Genomic DNA, 25540 nt, shown 5'->3' with positions numbered 1-25540 from the left:
CCATGTTTGTACCAGGGGCTCCCAGACCCCAAGAGGGGAATTTTCTCAAAGCTGTTACTAACAGAAAGATTATTCTTAAAATAACTTTTGAATATCTGTAAACTTTCTTTAAATAGGACTCCATATTTTTCTATGATATTGTATAAAAGAATCAGTGTGCAAACATTTGTTTGGCATTTGAGTGATTAATTGCTTATTTATTAGTTCCTTATTTATTTTGGAACTAACTTTTAAGAGCCATTAATTATAATATTTCTGCTCTTAAAGATGTAGTTGTATACGCATCTAAGAAAGAATTAGTAATGGCAGGGGGTAAAACTTGGAATTTTCAGAATTATCAAGACATTATTGTGAACATGTATAGTCACCACCGTATAAGGATTTCTTACAAGGGCAATTGCATGAAAGGCTAATTACATGCTGCTGTACGGCCAAGGAGTGTGTGGGCGGGTCAGACATTTTTGCTTGTATTCTGATGTTACATGGCCAGTGTCCTCCGACTTAGTATGTAGATGCACCACAGTCAGTAATTCATGTCTAGAAATAGCCATTTCAGGTACAGTGAAGTAAATGGTCAGCAGAACAGCACTGGGATTTTGATAGATTGCACTGAACCTGGACATCACTTTGGGTTTTGTAGACATTTTAACAATGTTAATCTTCTAATCATTCCGCTTATTTGTGTCTTCAATTTTTTTCATCAATGTTTTATAGTTTTCAGTGTACAGGTCTTTTCATTTCCTTGGTTAAATTTATTCCAAAAAAATTTTTTTAATGCTATCATAAGTGGGATTGTTTTCTTGATTTTTTGGCTAAGTCATTTTGTGTACAGAAATGCTAATTTTTGTATGTTGATTTTGCATCCTGCAATTTTACTGAATTCGTTTATTATTTCTAACAGTTTTGTGTGTGTGTGTGGAGTCTGGGATTTTCTACACACAGGATCATGTCATCTACAAAGAGATCATTTTACTTCTTCCTTTCCAATTTGGATGCCTTTTTGTTTTGTCTGACTGACCTCGCTAGTACTTCCTGCCATGCTGAATATAAGTGACAAGAGTGGGCATCCTTGCCTTGACCAGATCTTAGACAAAAAGCTTTAGTTTTTTCCCACTATGATGCCAGCTGTGGGTTTTTCATAGCCTTTATTATGTTGAGGAACTTTCCTTCTATACCTAAACTGTTGAGAGTTTTTATCAAGAAAGGATGTTTGAATATGTTAAACCAGCCTTGCATGCCAGGGATAAATCCCACTTGATCATGATGTATAATCTTTCTGATGTCTCGTTGAATCCAGTTTGCTATTATTTTATGGAGGATTTTTGCATCAATGCTTATCAGAGATTTTGGCCTGTTGTTTCCTTTTCTTGCAGTGTCTTTGGCTTAGGTATCAAGGTGATGCTGTCCTTGTAAAATGTGTTTGGACGTATTCTTTCTAGCTCTATTTTTTGGAAGAGTTTATGACGTATTGGTATTAATTCTTCTTTGAATGGTTGGTAGAATTCAGCCATTAAACCCCCTGATTCTGTGCCTTTCTCTGTTGGAAGGTTTTAAATTTCAACTTCAAATTTCAACTCTTTATGTTATTGGTTTGTTCAGGTATTCTTTTTCTTCCTGATTCAATCTTGGTAGTTTGCATTTTTGTAGGAATTTATCCACTTCCTCTAGGTTATCAAACTTATTGGCATATAATTGTTCATAACAGTCCTTTATGATCCTGTTTATTTCTGAGGCATCTGTTGTAATGTCTCCACTTTTGTTTCTGATTTTGAGTCTTCTCTATTTTTTCTTAGTCTAGCCCAGGGTTTGTCAATATTTTTTAAACAACCCTTAGTTTTATTGACTTTTTCTATTCACAATTTACTTCTGTTCTGATCTTTATTTCCTTCCTTCTACTAACTTTGAGTTTAGTTTGTTCTTTTTCTAGTTCCTTGAGGTACAATGTTAGCCTATTTATTTGGGATCTTCTTTTTTTAATGTAGGCATTTATTTACTGCTATAAACTTCTTACAACTGCTCTTGTTGCATCTTGTTTTACTATGCTGTTTCCATTGTTATTTGTCTCAAGATATCTTTAAATTTCCCTTCTGATTTCTTCTTTCACTCATTGATTGTTCAGGAGCATGTTGTCTAATTTACATGTATTTGGGAATTTTTCAAAATTCCTGTTATTGATTTCTAGATTCATACCACGTGGTCAGAAATGATACCTGATATGATTTCAATATTCTTAAATTTGTTAAGGCTTGTTTTGTGGCCTAATGTATGGTCTATCCTGGAGAATTTTCTATGTGCATTAGAGCTGCTGTTGTATGAAAAGTTCTGTATCTGTCTCTTTGGTCCATTTGATCTAAAAAGTACAGTTCAAGTCCAGTATTGCCCTATTATTTTTCTGTCTGGTTCAAACTACTCATTGTTGAAAGTGGGGAAATAAAGTCCCCTACTATTACGGTATTGCTGTCTATTTCTCCCTTCACGTCCATTAATATTTGCTTTATATATTTAGGTGCTCTGGTGTTGGCTGCATATATATTTGTAATTGTTATACCCTCTTGATGAAATGACCCCTTTATCATTAAATAATGACCTCCTTTGTCTCTTGTGACAGTTTTTTTTCAGAGTGATGGGTCCCTTGGGCTTTTTTTTTTTTTTTAAGATGACCAGTAAGGGGATCTTAACCCTTGACTTGGTGCCCTCAGGCTTCTTAAGTGCAGTATATGAAAGGTTTTTATTTAGACTAGTAAGTGTTCTGAGATTGGTCTCATTTGAGATTTCACATCCTATGGAAGCTAGATATAGCCAAAAACAAGGGCTGGACTCTAGACTTCACTTGAACACCAATTTCACCATTTTGAGCAAATCCCTTCCCCTCATGAGATTTCAGTCACCTCATCTGCAAATAGGATTCTACTGCACTAATTGCTTAGGGTTTCCTTATGACTACATTTTGAACACCTCTCCAGCATCCAGACAAAAGAAAAAAGAACAAAACCAAAACAACAAAATCTAACTGGTCAATTCTGCTTATTCAAGCTGAAAAGCCTCAGAATCAGAGAATAAGGGAGTAAGAAAAAGACAGTACTCATTGCATGCAGACAACACAGCCACCCCCACCCCTTCCCAGGCACAACAGGTAGGGCTGGAATGGACCAGGAGAACAGGGTATGGCATAACACTTCTGATCAGAGACAACAGATAAGATTCTCTGGGCAAAAGAAGTTGCTTTCATCCAGCAGGTTTAATCTAACTCAATTCTTAAATTTCTTGGTCTCAGGATCCCTTTACACTTTTAAAAATTGAGGACTCCAAAAATCTTTTGTTTACGTAGGCCATATCTATTGATATTTTGCTGTATTAGAAATTAAAACTGAGGAAAGTTTTAAAATATTTAAATATAAATTTTAAATTTTGTATTTTTATCTTATTTTTTGCAGCTGGCCAGTACAGGGATTCAAATGCTTGATAAATTTTTAAATTGAAATTATACTTAAGCATAAATTTAAAATGAATTTATATAAATTCATTTTAAAATAACAATAATAAATACTTACTAGAACAGGGATAGGCAAGTTTTCTGTAAAGGATTGGAGAGTAAGTATTTTAGGCTCTGTAGACCACATAGTCTCTTAAGTGGCCTACTTAATTCTGCTGTTGTAGTGTGAAAGCAACCAAAACAATATGTAACAAACAAGTGTGCTCATGAGACACAGTTTGCTTGAAAACAAGCCTCAAAAGGATTAAGCAGATCTGCAAGTAAATTAACTATAAATAAAGCAAAATATAATTTAATGAAAGAAAACAGAGGCCAGCAATGTAACATTCACAATGTATATCATCCTCTATAGGTACTAGGCCTACAGAGAACTGGCAAATGACCAAAAACCAGAAGAAAAGATAGTCAACATAAATAGACCTAGAAATGACAGACAATAGAAGCAGCAGATAAGGACGTTAAAATATCTATTATAAACATGCTACATGTACTCAAGGATGTAAAGGAAAATGTGAATATAATGAGGAGAGAAATTGTGTGAAAAAGAACAAAATGGAATGACTAAAGAAGAAAAATACAGTATCTGAAATGAAATTTTCACTGGAAAGCATGAACAACAAATTAGATATTGCAAAAGAAAAGTTCAATGAACTTGAAAAACTGTAATAGAATTCATACAAAATGAAGAACAGAGGGGAAAGGAATAATAATTTTTTTAAAAGAACAGAGCCTCAGTGACCTGTGTAATATTAAGTAGTCTAAGATACATGCCTACCACAACCCAACTACATGACACCTACAAAAGCCCACTTCAACTATAAAGACAGAGAGGTTAAAAGTAAAAGGATGAAAGAGATGCATCATGCAAGCACTAAGATAATTGGAGTAGCAATATTAATCTCAAGTAGGCTTCAGGACAAAAAATGTTGCTAGATATAAAGGACATTGTGAAATCACAATGACAAAAGGGACAATCCATCAACACATAGTAGTCCTAAATGTGTATGCAGACAACAACAAAGCACTAAACAGATGAAGCAAAATCTGAAAGTACTGAGACATATGCAAATCCATAATTACAGTTGGTGATTTCAACATACCCCTCAGCAACTTATAGGACAAGTGAGAGAAAAAGCAATTAAGAATATGGAAGACTTGAACTCGGATCAATTTGTCCTAATTGGTATTTATAGAACATTACAGCCTATAGAATACACATTATTTTCAAGTGAACAAGGAATATTTACCAAGACAGAACATATGCTGGGCCATAAAACAAGTTACAATAAATTTAAAAGGACTACAATTATCCAGGATATATTCTCAAATCACAACGGCATTAGAAATCAGTAACCAGTGCTGTGCAGCAGAGATAGAATGCAAGCCACAAATTTAATTTTAAATTTTCTATTAGTCATAAAAGTAAAAAGAAACAGATGAACTTAATTTTAATAATATTATTATTTTACTTAACCCAATATATCCAAAATACTCTCATTTCAACATGTAAGCTATATAAAAAAATTACTGAGCTATTTTTTTTTCATACTAAGTTGTCAAAATCCAGTATTTTACACTTAACAGCACATCTCAGTTTGAACAAGCCATGTTTCATGTGCTCAACAGCCACATGGGGCTGGTGACTACCACATTAACTAGCATACTACATGGTAAGTTAACAAATGTGTTATAGCTGGTAACTGTAATACCTTCTATTACTAAGTTGTATTTTTTCCAACGAAAAAAATCTTGCCTTCAGCTATAACAAAGACTTTTGAAATATTTAAGCCTATCTTTTAAAAAATCTTAACCCATTAATCACTGAGGTTGCTAACCTGTCTTCAGACTTCTACTCCCTTTCACTCACCCACTACTGGAGTGGGCAAAACCCTACCCAGTTTTAACCATAGTTCTCAAATTGGTCCACCACACATTCCATGAATACCTACCTGCTAGATACATTTTAGGGATCTCCTGTCTTTAGTTCTGTCAGATGCCCCATTGCTTCCCTCTGCTTTCTCCTGCAGACACCAGCAGCACACAGATCTTGTGCCTGTTGGTGGTTTATCCCCACATTTTTTGGAGTTCATGGGGATATCTTGTATGTAGTTATGTTGTAAATGTTATCAAGGGGGATTTGGTTGCTATGTTTTTAGGTAAAGAGTAAGAAAATTTTTAAAATCCAAAAGATATTCTAGCTGTCACCATCTTTCCAGAATTTGACTTTGTAAAACACATGCATGTACTGCTGATTAAAAAATATGCTTTTCAAAAAGGGATATTGCCTGAACTCCCCTCCTTGGCCTTATCTCTGGCTGCAAATGTGGAATAAAGAGAACCCAAAGAAATAATGTAGGACTGCAGGAAGGATAAGGAACCAAGGAAACACTTCCAACAAATAATCCAAGCCCAAGAGGCCAGGCAGAAATGAAAAAATTGGATTCAAACACAAAGACTGGCCATCAGGGATAACCACCAGATGAAACAAACAGCTTTGAATAATGAAATAGGACATACATCCTGGATATTTCCCAGAAACATATATAAACAGTCCCTGACCAAGGTATAAAGGAGCAGTTAAAAAAATTAATATTGGTTTAGACAACTGCTTCATTTTTACTCAGAAGTCCAAAACACTACAGGCGTAAGTGTGATTTTGAAAAACAATGGTATTGTGCCAGCTCCAAGTTCACCCTTTTGCCCGCTTTGTGAAATAGCACTGAAACCTAAAATCATTTCCACTTTGCCAGTAGACACAATGTCAGGCACTGAGGGACAGTGCAAGTGGAAGGGGTTTCGCTTCTGGTCCTGGTGCTTATCCTTTTTGCTCCTGGTGCTTATCCTTTGTGTAACTGTCAGCAAGTGGCTCCCTTGCCAGCTGGAGGCTTCCCTGCCAGGGAGGCATGGGAGACCCAGGGGCACACACTCTCCAGAGTATTGCTGGCACCCCAGCAGGCACCTTTCCTCCAAGTGTCACCAACACCCCAGCAAGTGACTTCTAGTAAGTTTCCCTGGCACTCTGCTTGCCATCCTAGACTGTGACACCTCAGCAAACTCGTCCATCCACACCCTCTTCAATGAGATGTGAACTCAGCCTTGGGGGAGGTGGGAAGAGGCTCTTTCAAGTTTGTTCCTTCCTGGGGTATTATCCCTCAGTCTACAGGTAATGGCTGCCCCCTACATCTGCTATTCCGGTATTCTTGAAATATCTTAAGAGGATGTATATTTTCTTAATCACTAAGAAAATTAAAGCCAGAAAACTACAATCGTAGGAAATAGATAAATCAGTGACATAACCACAGAAGACCAAAGTCAGTAATTAGCATAAAAGTAAATGGATCAGACCCTCTTAAAATGCAAACACTGTCCAAATAGGTTGAAATATAAAATCCAACAAGATATGCTGTGTAAGAGACAGCACTAAACTGAAAATTATATATGAAAGTAAAAAATAAAAGGATTGACAATTTATCAAGCAAATATACAAAAAAAGAGAAATATTCTAATATCAAGGAAAGTAAAATTCAAAGCAAAAAGCATAAACAACAACAACAAAAAAGCTGCAGACCAGTAAGTCTTCCCTAATTGTACCTGACATGACACAAGTATTTATATACTAAATAACGGTATCAAAACATACAAACAAAAGCTCTAAACAAGAGAAAATTACAGAAAAACTATAATGGGAGTTAAGACAACACTATTATTCTATGATATTTACAACCACAAATTTATGAATTTATAAAAATAAGAAAACTAAATGTGAATAATGTAATTAAATTGGTTGGATAGATACACATTCAATTCTGTCCCCTACAAACTGAATAAACCTTCATTTAAAACATCCACAGAACACTTTTTAAAGATGGTAGGCCCCAAAACCTCAATAAATTCTAAAACCCAGAAACTACATAAACCATGTTTTCTTTCCACAAGGTAAAAATCCTACAAGAAACAAAAAAAAATTCTTTTAAAAGCCGACCATACAGAAATTTTTACATATTCTTAATTATTACACCCCAAATTTAAAACACAATGATAAACTACTCAGAAAAAAAGACAAATCAAAATGGCTGGGATGTGAACATAAGTGAACTTAGAGATAACTCAAAAACTTAAAACATATTCATCTGTATACAAACAAAAAATAAGCATCAGACTCAAAAAATTGGAGGGAAAAAAACCTACAGAAAACAAAGGAAATAAACATAAAATGAGAAGTTAATATATTTTAAAACAAAATCACAACTGATAAACAAATCGAAACACTAGGTTTTTGAAGGGAAAAAAAGAGATCCTTAACAAGTCTAATCAAGTAAAAAATGGTAGAACTAAGTAAATTTTGGAAGTGGCAAATTTAATAGAAAAGAGATTTCTATTAAAATTCTCTGCTAAAAATGTTTAAATTTCAACAAAGTAAGAAAACTTCTGGAAACATACAAATTACTTAAATTTAGTAAATAATTAACATTAACAGAGAAACATTTTAAAACAAAGTTTTAAATTTAAATTTAAAGTTACTTAAATCTACTAACAGGTAACATACTAATAGTTACAAAAGAAACTGACAGTTATGAAGAAATTATTTCCAACAAAAGGCTCAGAACTCAAAAGTTTTACAAGCATCACCGTTCAATCTTTCATGAAACAAATCATGCCCATGCTATAAATGCTAATGCACAGAAAAGTTATCCTATTTACTTTATAGAGCTAGCAAAATCCCAATGTCAAAATTTGTATAATAGCCCAAAAAAACAATCTCACTCATGTGAAAATGTAAACTTCCTCAATAAAAGATTAGTAAATCTAATTCTAAAATACCAAGAGGGTGGTCACATTTTAGGAGAAATGCATTCCTAGGGACCACCTAAGTCTGCAATCACTGCAGTTTTTGATACTGTTTCTTATTATCCCAGCATTATTTCTAATATTTTGAAGAGGACTCACTCATGATAGAGGTTTCTTTCAGCTCTTTATCACATTTAATTTCTGTCCCAAAGTTACTGGACTTGGACATGCTTTTCAATACCAGTTTTTAACACAATCACTTTAAAGAATGCCTGTGAGAGAACATGATCAATATGAATGTTAAAACAGTCACCAAAATCGCTCACAGTGGTGCTGGTAAAGAACCCTAGGCTTTACAGGATACTAATAAAGGATGAGGGCATGTTTGTTTACCAGTTAAAGCAGCACTGCTACATGGCAAGAGCATAGGCAGTTCACAATGTACTGAGACTGCCAGTTTTGAAATTCTGCAATTCTTGATGACCTTTTTAGGCTATAAGTATGTGCATTACTTCAAATTTTGAGAAAAGTGAGTCTTTATTAATATTATTAAATCAACTATTTTAAACACATATAATGTGAGTCTACACAAAATGCAAATAAACTATAAATCTTCTAAAGAAAAAAATTTTTAATCAATCTACCTGATTCCAGGAGTGTATGAGCATCTTAAAAGATGCCCAAAAAGTATATCTGACAAAACTCCAGAGACATTTCTAACTCAAACTCTTTAAAAATAGACACTAACTTTGTAGATAAAGAGTCTCCAACTCAAAAGTAAAACACTATGGACATTCCCATTAAAATCATAAACAAAACTAGAAGGTCTACCATTATCTTCATTATTTAACAATGTTCTAAACACTTCAGACAAAACATGCAATAAAAATGAAATAACACTATTAGAAGAAACATTATCATATTCACAGAAGATATCCAAGTATTTCCTAGAAAACCCAGGAGAAATTACTGAGAAAAGTACTAAAGAATTAAGTTGCTAAATACCAGGAAAATATCAATTTATGTCTGTTAAGAATACAGAAGTTACTACCTTTCAAATCTCTCCACCTGTCTCCATCACCACTGTCTTGACTCTAGGCTGAGTCACTACTATTGTTTGCCTGGATTACTGCATTATGCTCATAAATTAACTGGCTTCCCTATCTACAGCCTGGTGAGACATTATACAATATGGCCACAGTGATGTTTCTAAAACCAAAGCTGATCATGTCATTCCTTTAGAATCTTCTCACAGCTTCCCATCATATCTAAAATAAGACCCAAATTCCTTCCCATGGCCTTATATAAGAGGCCCTAATCAACCAGGTCTTACATAAATGCCATTCTTGACACTCCAGCCACACTGTCCAACTTTTTTTTTCCCCTTAAATACACCAAAGAGGCTTTGTGCAAGCTATTCACTCTGCCTGGATGCTCTTTCCTTGAACCCCACAAGGATGGCTCCTTCTAAAATGTCAATCACATGTTATCTTAAATGTTACCTCTTCAAGAGATCTCTTTGATCATCTAATCTAAAGTAGCCAGTCACTATCTCACATCACCCTATCTTAATTTCCTCAGTAGAATCTTAAACTGATGATCTGATACTTTTCCCTGTACATGTTTAGTACTTCCCCCCACCCCACTAATGTCACCTCCATGAGAGCAAGAACTGTCTCAATAAGTGCTCATTTCTAACACTATTTAAATAAGTGCCTGACACATAAGACTCACTCAATAAACATTTGGCTTTTAATTGTCATTCTCAACAAACTGTAAGCTCCACAAAACAGGAAACAAGCCTATTTTATGCACTGTTCTATCTCCAAGACTCTGGCACAGGGTATATATTCAATATCTGATGAATAAATATATGTATGAATGAATGAATCCTTCCTTCCCTCCCTTTAGTCCCTAGTATTCTAAAATTGGGCAAAGTTTTTTTGGTGAGCACAACACATTGTTGGCCTATGTTGAGCTGGTAGCCAATTTATATCGTATTAAATCATTTTATATATTTATATTATATATAAATTGTTATAAAATTAGATCTTCCCACATCTATCCATTGCCCAAATTCTATACATGTGTGATTGACTTGTTCCGCTAAATGCAGAGCTTAAAATAAAGTTTGATAGCTTTGTTAAAATTAACCTTTAAAATGCCTTTGTCAGGGCCGGCCTGGTGGCGCACTGGAGAGTGCGCTGCTTGGGAGTGCGGTGGCGCTCCCGCCGAGGGTTCGGATCCCATATGGAGACCGGTTCCCGCTCACTGGCTGAGCGTGGTGCAGGCGCAACACCAAGGGTTGCGATCCCGTTGCCAGTCCCCGGTACGGGCGCGACACCGAGGGTTGCGATCCCATTACCGGTCAGTAAAAAAAAAAAAATGCCTTTGTCAAAAAAATACTTATAAAAAAAAGAGGTCAAGAAAAATTAAATTTCTTAAATCCTAATCCATATACTGTGTAAATAGCTGGCAGAGATGAGACCCTCCCTAAAGTGATATTAAGAAAAAACTTGTATTACAAGGTTAATCTATCTTGTCAGTGTATAGAGAAATGACTGCTGAAACTAACAAAGCCACAAAGGATTGCCTCTTAAGGACTTAAGATACTGGATAGCCATTTTGATTACCCAAGAGTTACTCACTAAATATGACACAGGGTACATAGTTGCTGGTTTGCGGGCTCTCTAAGTATCTAGTTACTTCAAACAAAAGGCTACATTTTCAATTTTTTATATTTTGGTTTTATTCAAGTTTACTCATAGGCAGCACTTTAAAATCAGGTTTTTTAAATTAAAGGCCAAAACTAAAAAATTTTGCAAATATGACACTGCTAAAAGAATGATCTTATTAATTTAAACCCTAAAATATCCGTCCTGTGGAGTTAAAGTCTTTGTACACGGAATATGTAAGATTCATAGCATTTAGGATAAACAACTGAAAAACCACAGATGGTGGGTAAATTTGTCAATGAAAATAAACATCAGTTTCAGCCTTCCAGAATATGAAAACCAGCAATTAATTGATCCTGTGACAGAATATAAAGTATGCTTCAGAACTTTGAATTTAAAGACTCTTTCTCCAGCACCAAATCAGCATATCTATGTTGAAGTTCCTTTTCTCTTTCCTGTTGTCGCTGAACATCTTCTTTTAGACACTTGAAAAGACAAAAATATTAAATAATTATTTCATATATAAATACACTGAAAATAAAAAAATATCTTATGGTACTGTATCATCTTAGTAACAGCTGAGTTAATTCATAACTCTTAAAAGGTAGATATTCCCCAAGAGAAACAAATAGAGCAAATACTTTTGCTATAAAACTAGTACTGCAGCCACTCTTTGATTTGGTCATATGATTACCATCTTGCTGTAAAATCCCTGCTGCTACCTCAAATAAATAAGCCATTATTGTCCTATCAGTACCCACAAATGCACTTAAATAAGCTCCAAATGCCTTTAATTGGGCAGGGCTATTATGCACACTTGGGAGATAAATCTAAACCAAACCTGGACAAAGGAATTTGATGCTTTGAAATGACTAGCTATGTTCCCAGCATCCTAAATTATCAAAACAAAAAGACACTGGTTTAGGTTCCCCTCATAGAGTTACATGAATGGAATCCAATTAAGTTTCAGGGGGTCAAATCACAAGCGTTACTTATTCCATTTCATAGTGTATCTAGATACAAAAGAGAAAATGAGTAAAGAGAAAGCCTTTGTAATCCACCACTTGCCTGATCTATCCATCTATACACAGGCAATTCTAGATTAGAATGTCAAAAACTTTAGGTTCTCATTGAAAAAAGCCTGACAGTACAGACTTTGGAGACAGCCTGCACAGAAGAAGGTAAAAAGGAAAGCTCTGATAATTCTTTGCAACTCTCTTTCTAAGCAATGCTTTGAGGCAATACATATGTTACCTCTAGCCTCCGAGGAATAGCAGAATCTTCATGTTTCTTGAGTTCTTCAAAAGTACGTAACTCCAAGTGAGCCTGCTCAATTTGGTCCCATAAGTCATTCAACTGTTTCATGAGCCCCATAGCACGAGACTGATAACCCCCAAGCAAAATTTTCATCTTCTTTTCCATCTTTGCAGCTCTTTTGGCTTCTGTAGTCATGTGACCCCTGTTTATCTGGCGGGGGGCGGGGGGGAGGAACCACATCAACATACATGAGAAAAGTAGGCTATTAAATAACAGTACTAAAAATGTACCACTGATTCATCTATGTGCCTCAAAGCAACTCTTTATACCTCAACCACCATTACACAAAATTAGGCTTAAGAAGGATTTACCTTGCACTTCAAGGGTTTTATAGGTTAGTCCCAAATAATCTATAATCTACTTATAATAACTTCACCCATGATTCAATCTCAAAGCAGGCTTGAATTTCACAGTAAGGGAAAAACTAATGTCTACTTTCTGAAAGAGACTTCTGCTATCATTCATCTGCATTGGTTCTGGCACTTGCAGCAATCCATCTTCATCATCTATGCCTAAAAAATGCACTTCTGTATTATATGTGTCTAATACATTTTTAATTACTGAGTAATATTCCATCCAACTGATATATCACAGTCATGATCAAAACATAACCCCCTCAAACTATAAAATTACCAGATTATTTTTATAATGTTATAATCCTAAATTTGGCATAAAATTTATAAAGGAAGAGAATATCAATATCAGATTTGACAAAAAAAATATTTTTTTAATTTTAAGAAGTGAAAAGACACCATATAATTAAAAGAAATGACAGTTTTCTTATACATATGTATATTGAACACAAGAGGGCTGCCTTCTCATACCATTCTAAAATTATGGAAAAAGAATTAAAAAATGTATAAACTCACAAAAGAACATGAGAGGATTAATAAGCAGAAGAAAGATTTCAACAAAATTTTGGAGCATGTAAACTAATGCAGCAGGGCAGAGAAAGCCCCAGCTTAGAGGGTTGGTCCAAGGAGAGGCAGACGAGAAGGGAGCCATTGTGTAACACAGAATCCCTTTAGAACAGCATCTTCTCTAGGTACATATTCTATGTCCCCACAGTATAATCGCTTCACACTTTAAAGTGATCTGCAAATGTTTGTTTTCAACATACACCACTTACAATTGTGAGGTCAAAGCCTTAAGAATAACTATGAAACCTGTGTTAACTTCTTTATATCTGTCGGCTTCTCCCTTCCACCCTCTACCCCACCATCTTTTCCTGTCTGTCTCTCTGTCCCACTCTCTCAAACGAATCACATCAAATGGCTTCTATAAGCAACCCAAACTGGGTAGTTTCAGGATAATGTCTACCCAAAATGATACTCTGTAATTCAAAATAATGTAACCAAGAGCACCCTATAACAAGGAAGACAGTGTGATAATGTAAATACTTTTTTTTCTGAGATACTAAATGTGGGGGGTGGGGAGTAAATAAGCACAAATGGTACTGGGGGGAAATATTGCCAAATACAAAATACTGATATGAAAACTGAACCTAGGATGTTTTGTAAATGTTTAGAAACAATATAATCACCAGAACAAATACATAGCTTTCTATGATAACAACTTTGAAACATCCACTTCAATGCGTAACAGTTAATTTAAAAACAAACAGACCTTCAGTCTCAATGCTTTTTATGGTTGGAATATGTAAGAACACCAAAAATGAAGTATTCCTAAAAATTTAAAGTACAGTACTTCTACTGGAAAAGTAGTATTTAATATCTATCCATCTCCAGCTTAGTTTATAAAAGTCAAAGTCAAATAAGTTTATTTTATTAAAAGTCAAAGTCAAACCTATTGGCAGGGTGGATATTCAGGGATGATATTGTATGTAGGTGCCTTATAAATGTGAATGAATCGAAATTAGTTTAAATAAAGCTCCTGTAAAACCACTCATTTCTTCAGTATTTTATAAAAGTTAAGCCTTCATTACTCTGCAATTTACTTGCATGTTCTAGGAATACCCACATTAGACACTCCAATCACATATGGACTCAAATACACATTCCAAAAATCGTAAGAACACAGAATTTCAAATTAATATATACAGTGCTTTTTTAAAATTAGTCATACATATTAACATTTTCATTGGTTGAGATAATTCAATTAGCCATACACTAACTGCACTCCATGGATATTCGATTCAATTTCCAATATGGTTTAATAGCATACCTATGCTCAGAAACTGTATGATTAGTCATCAAGGTATATTTGGTATTATTAGTACCCTGTATCTGGAAATTACCTCACCTCATACAGTTGAGTCATTTATTATTCCCAAATCAGAGATTTTAAAACTTCAAAGTTGTTAGCTTACATTTAATGCCAACAATTTTATTTCACTTAGTTCAAGTTTTATAAAAGTCTTCTGGCTTAAATTCTGTGCTAAGATTCCAAGCAAATATGGAAATACGTTATATAAAAATAAATTTAAGAACAGGAAAAAATTAATTTAGCCAAATAACTACCTAAAGTTAGTCATTAGACATATAAATAAGAAATGGAATACACATTTTTATATTCGATTTTAGCTTAGTTATCTTACATCTGCCATTGATTATTAAAATGTGAAGGAAGACATCTACATGCTTTGTAAAATGTTCAACCTATGACTGTTCAACATGCTTTAGAAGGAAAAAAAAACTAACTTATAGCTTCTGGTCTTTTTCAAGTTAATAAATCTCAAGCATGAAATGCACAAGCATACACAGTACAAAACCACCTTAAATCAGCCCAACCCCACCCCCCATACATACACAGAAACAACACTGAAGTGCAAGAGAGTATAAAACCTTCTTGTTTAAAATACAAAACAACAGGAAAAAATCAGGCTGACTAACCAGATTCATACTTCTAAGTCCTTTAAAAAAACAAGCATTAGCAACTGCTCTAAAGGATGACTGTTTCTGAATAAAATATTGGCTTACTCAAAAAAAAAAAGGTGTTTCAAATCACTGAATCTTAAAGATTATTTACCAAAAGTTTTCAAAAAATGCTTTCTAATATCTACTTGCAGATATCCTTCAGAGTCATCTTAAAGCACCTGACAGTTAGTAGTGGAGCTAGAATTAAATACTTTGTTCTAATCACCAGACAAGCCTCTCAAATACAGTTATGATGAAAGTTTAGAAGCCATTATTGTGTTTTAAATATGTATCAGCAGAAAATTTCTAATAACCTTAAATAAAATGAAGTTCACAATCACTATCAGAATTTAAAGTAGAACACCACTTGATACAATTAAAGCTGCTTCATCCAGTATGAAAGGGTACAATTCAATTCAAAGCAGTAGATGAATGAGAATATATCGACATAAATGTGTAGGGAGACCAAGCTGACAAATTTCATGCAACATAATTCTATTTTATGATATGATATCTGGAATTTGCTTCAATAACAGTGCAAGGGGGCATAACAGGTAGAATAAGAGTGCTATGATTTGATGACTGTCACAGTTGGGTGATGATACATGAGGACTCATTATACTAGTCTACTTTTGGGTATGTTTGAAAATTCCTGTAATAAAAGATTTTTTTAGATAAAGACTAGTTATTTTGTTAACTTAAGACTATACACCACAAATCATGAAACATCAATATAATGAAATATAATGGAGACATTAAAGTGTATAAATATGTCAACTATTTCAACACACCAAAATGTTTACAAGAAATGTTAAATTAAAATCCACAATGATGTAAAATTAATTTACACTAACCAAAAGCTGAGCTTTAAGCCTCACTCAGTATAATAATGTCTCCTAAAATCAACCCAAGTCTCAAATTTCAGACATTCATCAAAATTTACAGACCATACAAACTAAGTCACCCCTTTGTCCGAGGTGAAGTTACTTCTTGATACTCAAAAGTATCAAACCAAGTTTAATCCAATTTAGGTAACTTTAAGGGTGATATAGTCTTGAAGAGACACAGGAGAGAATTCCCATTTACTAAAACTTGCTCTTTGCTAGGCACAGAGCATCTCATTTAATCTTACATTATCTTAAACTCACACTTCCAATTAAAAATAATTACCCACCCAAATGTAATAGATTATGAAATTTGAGATCCAGACAGATTAAGTAACTTGTCCTAGGCTACAGAGCCAATAAGTGATAACGCTATGCAGTTGTTTCCTATTTGAAAGTCCAACACATTAGGCCACACCACTGCTAATAAATCAAATGTCTTCCTAGCCTCAGCCCTTGAAATGCAAACTATTAAATGGCTGAAGAAATTCCAGCTGTGGGAGCTGGTGGGTTAGCATAATTTGGACAACGTGGTACTGGTAACACCGAGGTCAAGGGTTCAGATCCCCACACCGGCCAGCAGCCATAAAAAAAAAAGAAATTTGAGCTGGGGGACTGAATGGCTTACTGCCACCAGACAGCATCCTGAAAAACAAATAATTCTAGACACATATAAACAAGACCTTCATTAATGGATCTGCCCATCATTCATTTCCTGATTGGTACATTAACTTTTACACACCCACTTAAAAGAATTTTATTTGACACTTGAGAAAAGCGTTACTTCTCCCAGTTTATATTTTAAAACTCCTAATTCTTTTATTCTTAACAAGCTATAAAACTAGGAAAACAAACATCTCTCAAAAAATTTTAATGGGGGAAAAAAACAGGTTACATTTAACAACTTTTAAGAAGGAAGGTGAAATATAACTAGCCTTTAATTATTCAAAGATTTCGCCAAAGCTAATTTTTACCACAGATTTTAAATGACAGCAAGTGATCAGGTTTCTTTTTTGCTGGTCAGTTAGCTCAGTTGGTTAGAGTGCAGGCTTATAACACCAAGGTCATGAGTTCAAACCCAGTACTGGCCAGCTGCTCCCCTCAAAAAAAAAAAATCGTATATAAAACAAAAATCATATTTATAATACATTATTATTTGAAAAATTAAGTATATCATAATCCCAATTTTGTTTTAAATATCTTCCTCCCTTTATCCACACATAGAAAAATAAAAGATACATGGGTGTGTGAGCGTATGTATAAACCAAAATGTTTAAGGTGATCATGTCTAGATAGTAGGCTTCTTTTCTTCATTTTTTCTATTTCTTTTAAATTTTCTACAAAGCACAGATATTATTTTTAGAAAAACACCTACAAATGTTATTTTTTAAATGTATAGAAGAGAAACTGTCCAAAAAAGACTGGCTAGAGACCAATGGAAAACTGATGGTCCCCAGGAGATGAATCAGTGGAGCCATAAGTGTTTCCTCGGGTCATTACAAAAGGGAGCTGTATGGGATTTATAAAAGTGTAATTGTTACTTTCAAGCTAAGTTTGTTAAGGTTACTAAACTTAAGTAATTCCAAAATAAACACATTATCCTTGGGTTTCCAGTACTGTCTTCAGTTAAAGTCTGTTACAGTGAAGTTCAGAAACATTAAGAGCATCCCTCATTGAAACTCTTGCTTAAGGGGCCAGAATATAACCTTCCACCGCAGGAAAAACAGATTTAAGGATACCCAAAATAAACACACAGTCAATGGCACCTTCACTTCCTAGTCCATCATTCCGCAATATGATCCTATAATAGTAAAGATGTGGTTCAATCACCAAAATGTGTGCAAACAAGAGTCCATGAGTGACTCTCCTTTAATCTCTATACTGCTCAGTAGCATTAAGTTTCATCAGTGAACTTTTCTCTATATTGATGTGCAGATCCAGGTAAGTGATTATTGTCAGCATCTATCAGAGTCAGCAACCATCAGATTGCATCCCTGCAAAGCAAGCTATCCAGTAAGGCAAAACCTTACAGAAAATCTTTCCAAAGACAACAAAGAATGCAAGAGCACTTTACATTCGCATACGTTAGGAAGTGAAACACATAAACTGCATAAAACAAATTCAACTTATGTTGAGGCATAACAGAAGCAACACAGTTGTACCAAGGAGATCTCTGGTCCAGCTTTAAGGAGCTCTTGCTAGAGACAACTAAGAAATGTGTCAATGCCTTTAAAGGTCATGACAGAACCTGGTAAAAGAGAGAGTGTTCCATGGTACTGCGAACTCTTCTCCTGTACTAAATCGCCACTCTCCCCTACGCCCACCCCCACACAGGGAACACAAGCGTAAACCTGCTGAGATACTGCAATATATAGCCCTCTGCCCAGAATTGCCCACTAATTTAATCCTTATCCTGTTTCCACTCTTTTAGAGTATTAAAGAAATTTTTTCGTGTAAAAATATGACTTTACAATGAAAACCACTGAGAAAATGGGATCCATAGTGTAGCCAATTTTGCTGAAATATAGCCTTCAGTAAAATCAGGGGTCCTCATAAGAGTTCTACAAATACACTGAGGATTTAAATGTGTTGTCTGTGTTCTTTAAGTTACTTTATTTTCAAGAAGTCAATGTTACATAATATTTCTTGACTATGTTGACTGTGCCAGTAAAATACAGGAAGAAGTATTACTTCTGGACCTACTTTCTACCTCTAAGGAAAGTCTTTCCATTTTTATAGCTAACATGACAAAATCTACTTTTCAGCCAAACTTCCTCAACATAGCAGTTTAGATACTATTTCAAATACTATTAAATTTAATGGCAGGCCTAAATTCAGACTTCTCATTTCACTTTTGCAACTACTGGAAATTATTTCACTCAAAATAATTATGTCTTCAGATAATTTCCTATTTCCACTTAAAGTGGAAACAAATTAGAACACTTCAAATTCTATTTGCACTTCACAAATATGGTAATGACTCATTTATCTGGCATCATCAGAAAATGAGGTTCTCCACATTAAGCATTTTCCAGATAACTGAAGCCCACAAGAGCAGTCGTTTGTCTTGTCCCTTGCTGTATCCCCAGGGCCTAGAAGAGAGTCTGGTACATAGCAGATGCTTGGGAATATTCACTGAACATGTAAATAAATAAAAGTACTAAAGCTCTTTTATTTTTAAAGTTTTAACGAAAATTCCCTAAAACAACCTGGCCAGTTAGCTCAGTTGGTTGCAGTGCAGTGTTATAACAGCAATGTCAAGGGTTCAGATCCCCATATCGGCCAGGTGCCAAAAATAAAAAGACATGACACTGAACAGAAATTAAGCTTTTATTAATGTGGGGTATCACTCTACTCTCCTACCATATAGCTATTAAAATACACAGGGCTTTTTGCTACCACATTATAAAACAGCCCCAGCAGGGCCGGCCCATGGCTCACTCAGGAGAGTGTGGTGCTGATAACACTAAGGCCCCGGGTTCGGACCCCATATAGGGATGGCCGGTTAGCTCACTCAGTGAGCGTGGTGCTGACAACACCAAGCCAAGGGTTGAGATCCCCTTACCGGTCATCTTTTAAAAAATAAATAAATAAATAAATAATAAAATAAAACAGCCCCAGCATGTTATGCTTTCACATCTTTTCCTTTTCTGATATTAGCTATTATTTCTGTGTTTGCTGTTACTGCCTTATTTTACACACAAATGTCTGGCAACATTCTAAAAGTTAATTCTGCCTCCAAAGCAGAATAAAATACATGGACTTGGTTACAATTCAGAAGTCTTTTCCACTTACTTTTGACATGTAATTACATTCTGATTCTATTTATTTAACAGACTCCTTGGACGTACACACACCCCCTACCACATTCTATATAAAATCTGAGATGGTTCTATTAGTTTTAAATGAGTATCTTAAGGATTTTCATTTAAGTGTTAAGTTTCAAATATTAATCTTGAGTAATGACTCAAAGACTAGCTCCAATATAAACCTCAGGGAATATTTTTTTAATCCATTTAGGAGACACCAGCCACGACAAAGCTGGATTTCATCTTGCTTGATAGGCTGTGATAGGGCCATAATTTAGATTCACTATTCCAAAGTTCATGGCAGCAGAAATCAAACACACTGGCAGCCATGGTGTACTGTGCTTGCACAGAGAGAGATATCTCCTTGAACCTAACAGTGGAGAGGATAATTTAAGTACAGCGTTTAGTTTATACAACATAACTGGAGTTCTTTCTCCACAACAAACTTTGAATAATGTTTATAATTTAGCAATCAACTGAAATGATGAAAGAATTACCACAATTGAAATAAAATATTTATGTATTTCAAACCAGTAGAACTGTGTCTTCAAAAACTAAAATAAGCTAACAGAAACCTAGTTCTGAATTAAGGATGGATACAAATGAAATGGGTGATTTGTTTATTTGGGTCTTTTGAGTTGCTTTTCTTTTTAAAAGATTTAATGAACTTTCATTTGAAATAAGCATAGTTTGCTAAATTAAAGGATTTGATTAAGTATTCTTTAAAAGTAACTGGCTGAGTAAACAATAAAGTAAGTTATCCAGAAGTCAAGAAGAAAAAAATTACTTCAGACTGTTTTATGAATATTCTTCCAAAATCACCAATCCTTCAACAAAAATAGTTCAACGGAAGATTTCAGTTCCTGGTACTGAACTGAACAAAGAGAACCACATGTTTTTAATGGTTGCTCATAAACGACCCAAATAAATCTCTAAAAGAACAGCAGTGGTTCTTCTGTATTTTTCCCTTCAAAACTCACAAGACCAATTCAACATAGAAATAAAAATTACTGTACTTTATGGCACCACTCACTTTGTGACACATTTATTTGCTGTCATGAAAGTTAGTGCCTCGACAAAGTAAATGAGATTTAGGGAAAAAGTTTTTTTAAAATTTTAAGCAGCAAAAAATGTCCTTGCCATTTGTGGCAGAAAGAGTTTATCCACCTCAAAATGAGAAGATTTTGAGAAGTCTCTCAAACTAAGTGAGAGACCTAAGTATATATAAATGTAACAAGGAAGCTTTCCAAATAGCTTTCCAATCAATTACAATGCTGACCTTCGATCAGAATTACACTGCTAACTACCACTTATAAGAAATGAACCCTACGCCAACAGAAGATATAACTTAAAATTTAACCACTGATGTTCTATTTTCCCTGGCTTTAACTCTGAATTAAAACACGGAGCAACAGCACAACCTGCTGGAAGTTAGTAATAGAACTAGAATTATCAACAGAACTGAACTAAGATTTCGCCCAAGATGAGAATTACTTCAGAAACATTAATTTCCCGCTAACTGAAAAAAGAGGATAATAAGCATTAAACATCAAGTGCCTACACATGCCATCTCAATGAAGACTTAGAATAGTTCCAAATTAAAAAATACTGCTTTTTTCTGCTCATTTCCCCAGCCCCACACAGTCCTAACCACCCCAAGTGATTTTACTATTTCTGGTTTTAATCCTAAATAAAAATATTTTCAAATATGCTTTTTTCAAGAAATACTGTTAATTACATAAAAGAAGACACTGAGGCCATTTTCTGCATATGATTGCCTGAGATATCCCTTCTTTCCATACCATCTTGGCCTCAGAAATATCTCTGAAGAGACCACCACTGAGAATCCACCAGGCAGCCTGGTAGTCTATGAAGCATAATTAACATGCCATTGGCAAAGTGCCCACACAGATTCTGGAATTCAAAACATGCAGACTACATTAAGAAACCACATGCCATGAAACTGCATCTAGTACATTTCAATGTTTTCATCGACATGGAAAATCATGGAAGCAATTGTCTAGGTAATCAATCTCTACCTGCTCTAGTTCAAACTTACAGGAATCAGAGGAGAACAGAAAGGTATCAAAGTTTTGTAAATGTGCTCATTTGGCTACAGAAAGGAAGCTCCTTGGTAGTGCTGAGATCCCTCCTAAGAGAAAACAAGCTATTCTTGTATTGATTTACATTGTTCTGAGTAACTAGTGTTAACTTCTCTGCTCCTTGCTCCCACACCTAAAAGGTTCTGATTGGCCTGTGGTCAATTTGCAGGGCTAATCTTTAGTTAGGAAGGCCAGCAATTCTGAAAAACCAATGAACAAGGCCAAGGAAGATCAAACACTTATGTGTAGTTTTCTTCGAGAATTGAAAAGGCAATAGCACCTCAGGTCTATGAGTATACTTCCAAGAGTTCATGAAAAAGATTCGTATTATCTTTCAATTCTATTTTTCCATGAACTTTTAAAAATATTTTTCTAACTTTTCCCTAGAGGAATTATTTGGTTCATTATTTCAATCAAAGTACATTTAAATTAGAATTTTAAAAGGATACCAACCTCGAGCCTCTTTTCAAGTGATTCAATTCTGTCCTTTTTGCTAGCTAGATTGGCTCGTGTGTAGCGGCTCTGCCCAGGAAGATATAAAACTTGACTGTAGCATTCTTCCCACACTTGGTTATAAGCTTCACTTGAGAGTTCTCCGTGGCTCATTCCTTGTTTTACCACTTCCATCTCCTGCACCAGAACGTCCTGGGCCTGTTCACAATAATAATTTCAATAAGTTTAAGTACTACAAATACTTGCCATCACGAGAGAGAGTAAAAAGATTAGATTTTTCCTCCTTTCTTGGGCCAAAGACAAGGAGTATTGTTTGGTTGGTTGGTTGTTTTTTGGAAGGGGACTGTAGGGAGGGATGGAAGAACAATACTTAAGCGAAATGAATTAAGAAGCCTATAAGTTGATACAGACTGATTTTAAAAACTCAAACATCCATGTTTCCCCAACAGTATAAATATCCTTTGCTTTTACTCAATATAATAGCAGCTACCATTTCTCAGGTATCTACTATGTCCCAGGAACTGACTTTAAAAGTTTTAACTGTATTATCTCCAAAGATCACAACTACCTTACAAGTAGCCAATATTAACCTCATTAGCTGATAAAACTGTCAGAAAGATTAAACAACTTATTCAAGATCACGTCACTAGAAAGCAGACAAAGCAGGATCCAAACCAAATGCAGCAGTGCTTAGGATGCTCCTTCCACTCTACCATCCCACCTTACGCTCAGGCCCTCACAAGATAGTGAAGGGAACCAGGAAGCTTTTTGAAACATGCCCTTTTTCCTTCATTCTGACAAAATGACCCTGATGCTGCCAGAGAATGAAACTGAGGGCACAAATGAGATCATGATGGATCATAACCAGCTTTAGTTCACTACTAAAGAAGCAGTTTAAGATGACAGAATGAGAGGGAGGGAACTGGGCTGGCCTGAGTTCAAATCAAAAATTTACCATTAAGTAGCTATCAACTTGTTTAACTTCTCTGAGCCCATTTTTCATCTATAAAATGGGGATAATACCTACCTGACGTGTTATTTATTACAGTTAAGTGAATAATATATGCAAAGAGCTTTGCCCAGCACCAGACACACAGAATTCATGAGCATATATGAACTTTTTCCAGCCCTTTGCTTCATGGCTCATGAAAAACTGGCAAACACCTTCTGTGCCTTATAGAAAGAAGGCTTTAGTCTTTCTAGTAATACTGGAAAGTAAATACACATCAAAACATATAAAATCAAGAGAAATGACCAGCAAACCAAAAATTTTAACAAAAAAATGGAAAATCATATTTACACAAAAGAATGGATACTTTTAAGTAATACCTCTTAAAGGAGATAATGGAATCAAACCAATTTTAACATGAAAAACTGACACTTTATTAAAAGAGAAATCGAATTTAGCTCTGAAACTATACACAGCAAAAATTTTAAAGTTCAGCTCTTAATCATTAGGAGAAAGTATGGCTAATCTATCTTCAAACTGTTCATAAAGAATTTGCTAAGTAAACAGCTGTTTCAAATCCTTTTTGGAACAAAGAGGAATGTAAACAGATAAATAAAATGTGGGAGAATATTTAAACTACTTTGCTTCAAATAATCCAAAGCAATATTTAGAATTATTATTTTCAAAAAGTAGAATTTATCCCCTACAGAACCTCTAAAAGAAACAATGTAATCCTTGTTTCAGATTCCTATACATATAATAAATTTAGGAAAATTTATTTCCTAAATTCCTCCTTCCCCTCGTACTTTCACTCTAAAAAAGAGAAAACCGTGCAAGTATCAATTTCATAGCCTGATTCTCAACCCCAGTTCAATGAGTAAATGTGCTTGCCATAGAGGAGGCACTTGACGATGTCAGTTTCCCTATGCCACTTATTAAAAAAAAGAGTACCTCAAAGTTACTCAGAAATAAGAGGCAAGTTGTTGAAACGGAAATCTAACCCCTCTTTCCTTTCTCTATTTTCTAAAAATCCTATAGTCAGTATGTATTACTTCCGCAATAAGAAAAATAGAAAGTAAGAAATTGAGAGGGGGGAGAGAGAAGGAGAGTACATGAGAGAAGACAGGAGAAAGAATCTTATTTGCTTTCTCCCAAGTATGCAGCAGCCCACTTCAAATCAATGTATCTACAATTGACCCTCAGGAATGAAGGCTAAAGAAAAAAGACTTAAGCTAATGACTACTCTGCTTCCAAGCATGAAACCAACTGTATTTTCTTATACCACTGTAGAGATTTCTATTCACAATCACAACTGTCTGCTCTGTCAAAAGCAGAAAATCAGTTAAAAAAAAAAAAGATAAAATGTTTAATCTACAAACATTTTTAGTATATTCTTTTATTTTCATATTAGTCCAAATAAATGAGGTGTAAGTATTAAAGGCATTCATTTCTATTCAGAGACAGCAGAGTTGAACACTGAAAATGGCAACTGTAGCAACTGTCAACCAACAACACCCATGAGACAAAAAACATTTTGTCCCCAAAGCCAGTGTTTATCTGATAAGGGTCTAAACACTGAACATGAAGGATGAGGGTATTTAAAGCATGTCTTTTTCATAGTACTTAATATGAACACTTATCTCCTAACCATATGCTTCAGTTGTTCATGAATATCAGTGTGGCAAAACAAGTTCACATTTGTCCACAATACACAGCATCTAACGAACACTTAAATGTCAAGACAGAAATATTCCTGCTCAATCATACCTTTTTCAGCTCTTCTTTGGAGAACTTTTCATAAGGGTTATGTTCCAAATAGGTAATGTGCTCTGAATTATTGGTACCAAATCCTACAGTTTTTCCTTTTTTATTTCCAGATGGTTCATAAGGATGATGTAGAAGGTCATAATGAAGCATTGTGATCATTTCTTTTTTGATTAATTCTTCACTTTTCTGTAAATCTGTTAGAGGTGGTTCTACATTTAAGGGTCTTAAAATAGTTTCATTTACCTAAAATTTTAAAACAAGTACAATTACCAAATATATCACTACAACATACTAATGTTATTACCTATTTTAGCATAAATAAATAGCAATTTCACACTTTCAAAAGCAATTTCTCTTTTTCCTTCTAAATTCTTACTGGTACCAATGAAACATTTTAAAGACTGGATTGGGAACTACTTTACTATAT

The 25540-nt window shown here is 34.7% G+C and overlaps 1 protein-coding gene across 1 annotated transcript in view; it reads right to left on the bottom strand.

Moving 5' to 3' along the window:
* Window positions 1–11005: 11005 nt before the first annotated feature.
* Window positions 11006–25540, bottom strand: part of CDC5L (cell division cycle 5-like) — a 44360-nt gene continuing 29825 nt past the window's right edge. Inside the window, exons 13-16 of the mRNA XM_008572649.1 lie at window positions 25114–25356; window positions 22398–22595; window positions 12211–12423; window positions 11006–11441 (exon numbers count right to left, since the gene is read on the bottom strand). Coding sequence (XP_008570871.1) covers window positions 11337–11441; window positions 12211–12423; window positions 22398–22595; window positions 25114–25356 — 759 coding nt within the window. The 3' untranslated portion in view covers window positions 11006–11336. The remainder of the gene's footprint in view (window positions 11442–12210; window positions 12424–22397; window positions 22596–25113; window positions 25357–25540) is intronic.

The sequence above is a fragment of the Galeopterus variegatus genome, unplaced genomic scaffold, assembly GCF_000696425.1.
Source record: "Galeopterus variegatus unplaced genomic scaffold, G_variegatus-3.0.2 Scaffold813, whole genome shotgun sequence".
Lineage (NCBI taxonomy): Eukaryota > Metazoa > Chordata > Mammalia > Dermoptera > Cynocephalidae > Galeopterus > Galeopterus variegatus.
This window is presented reverse-complemented; position numbering and strand designations above follow the sequence as displayed.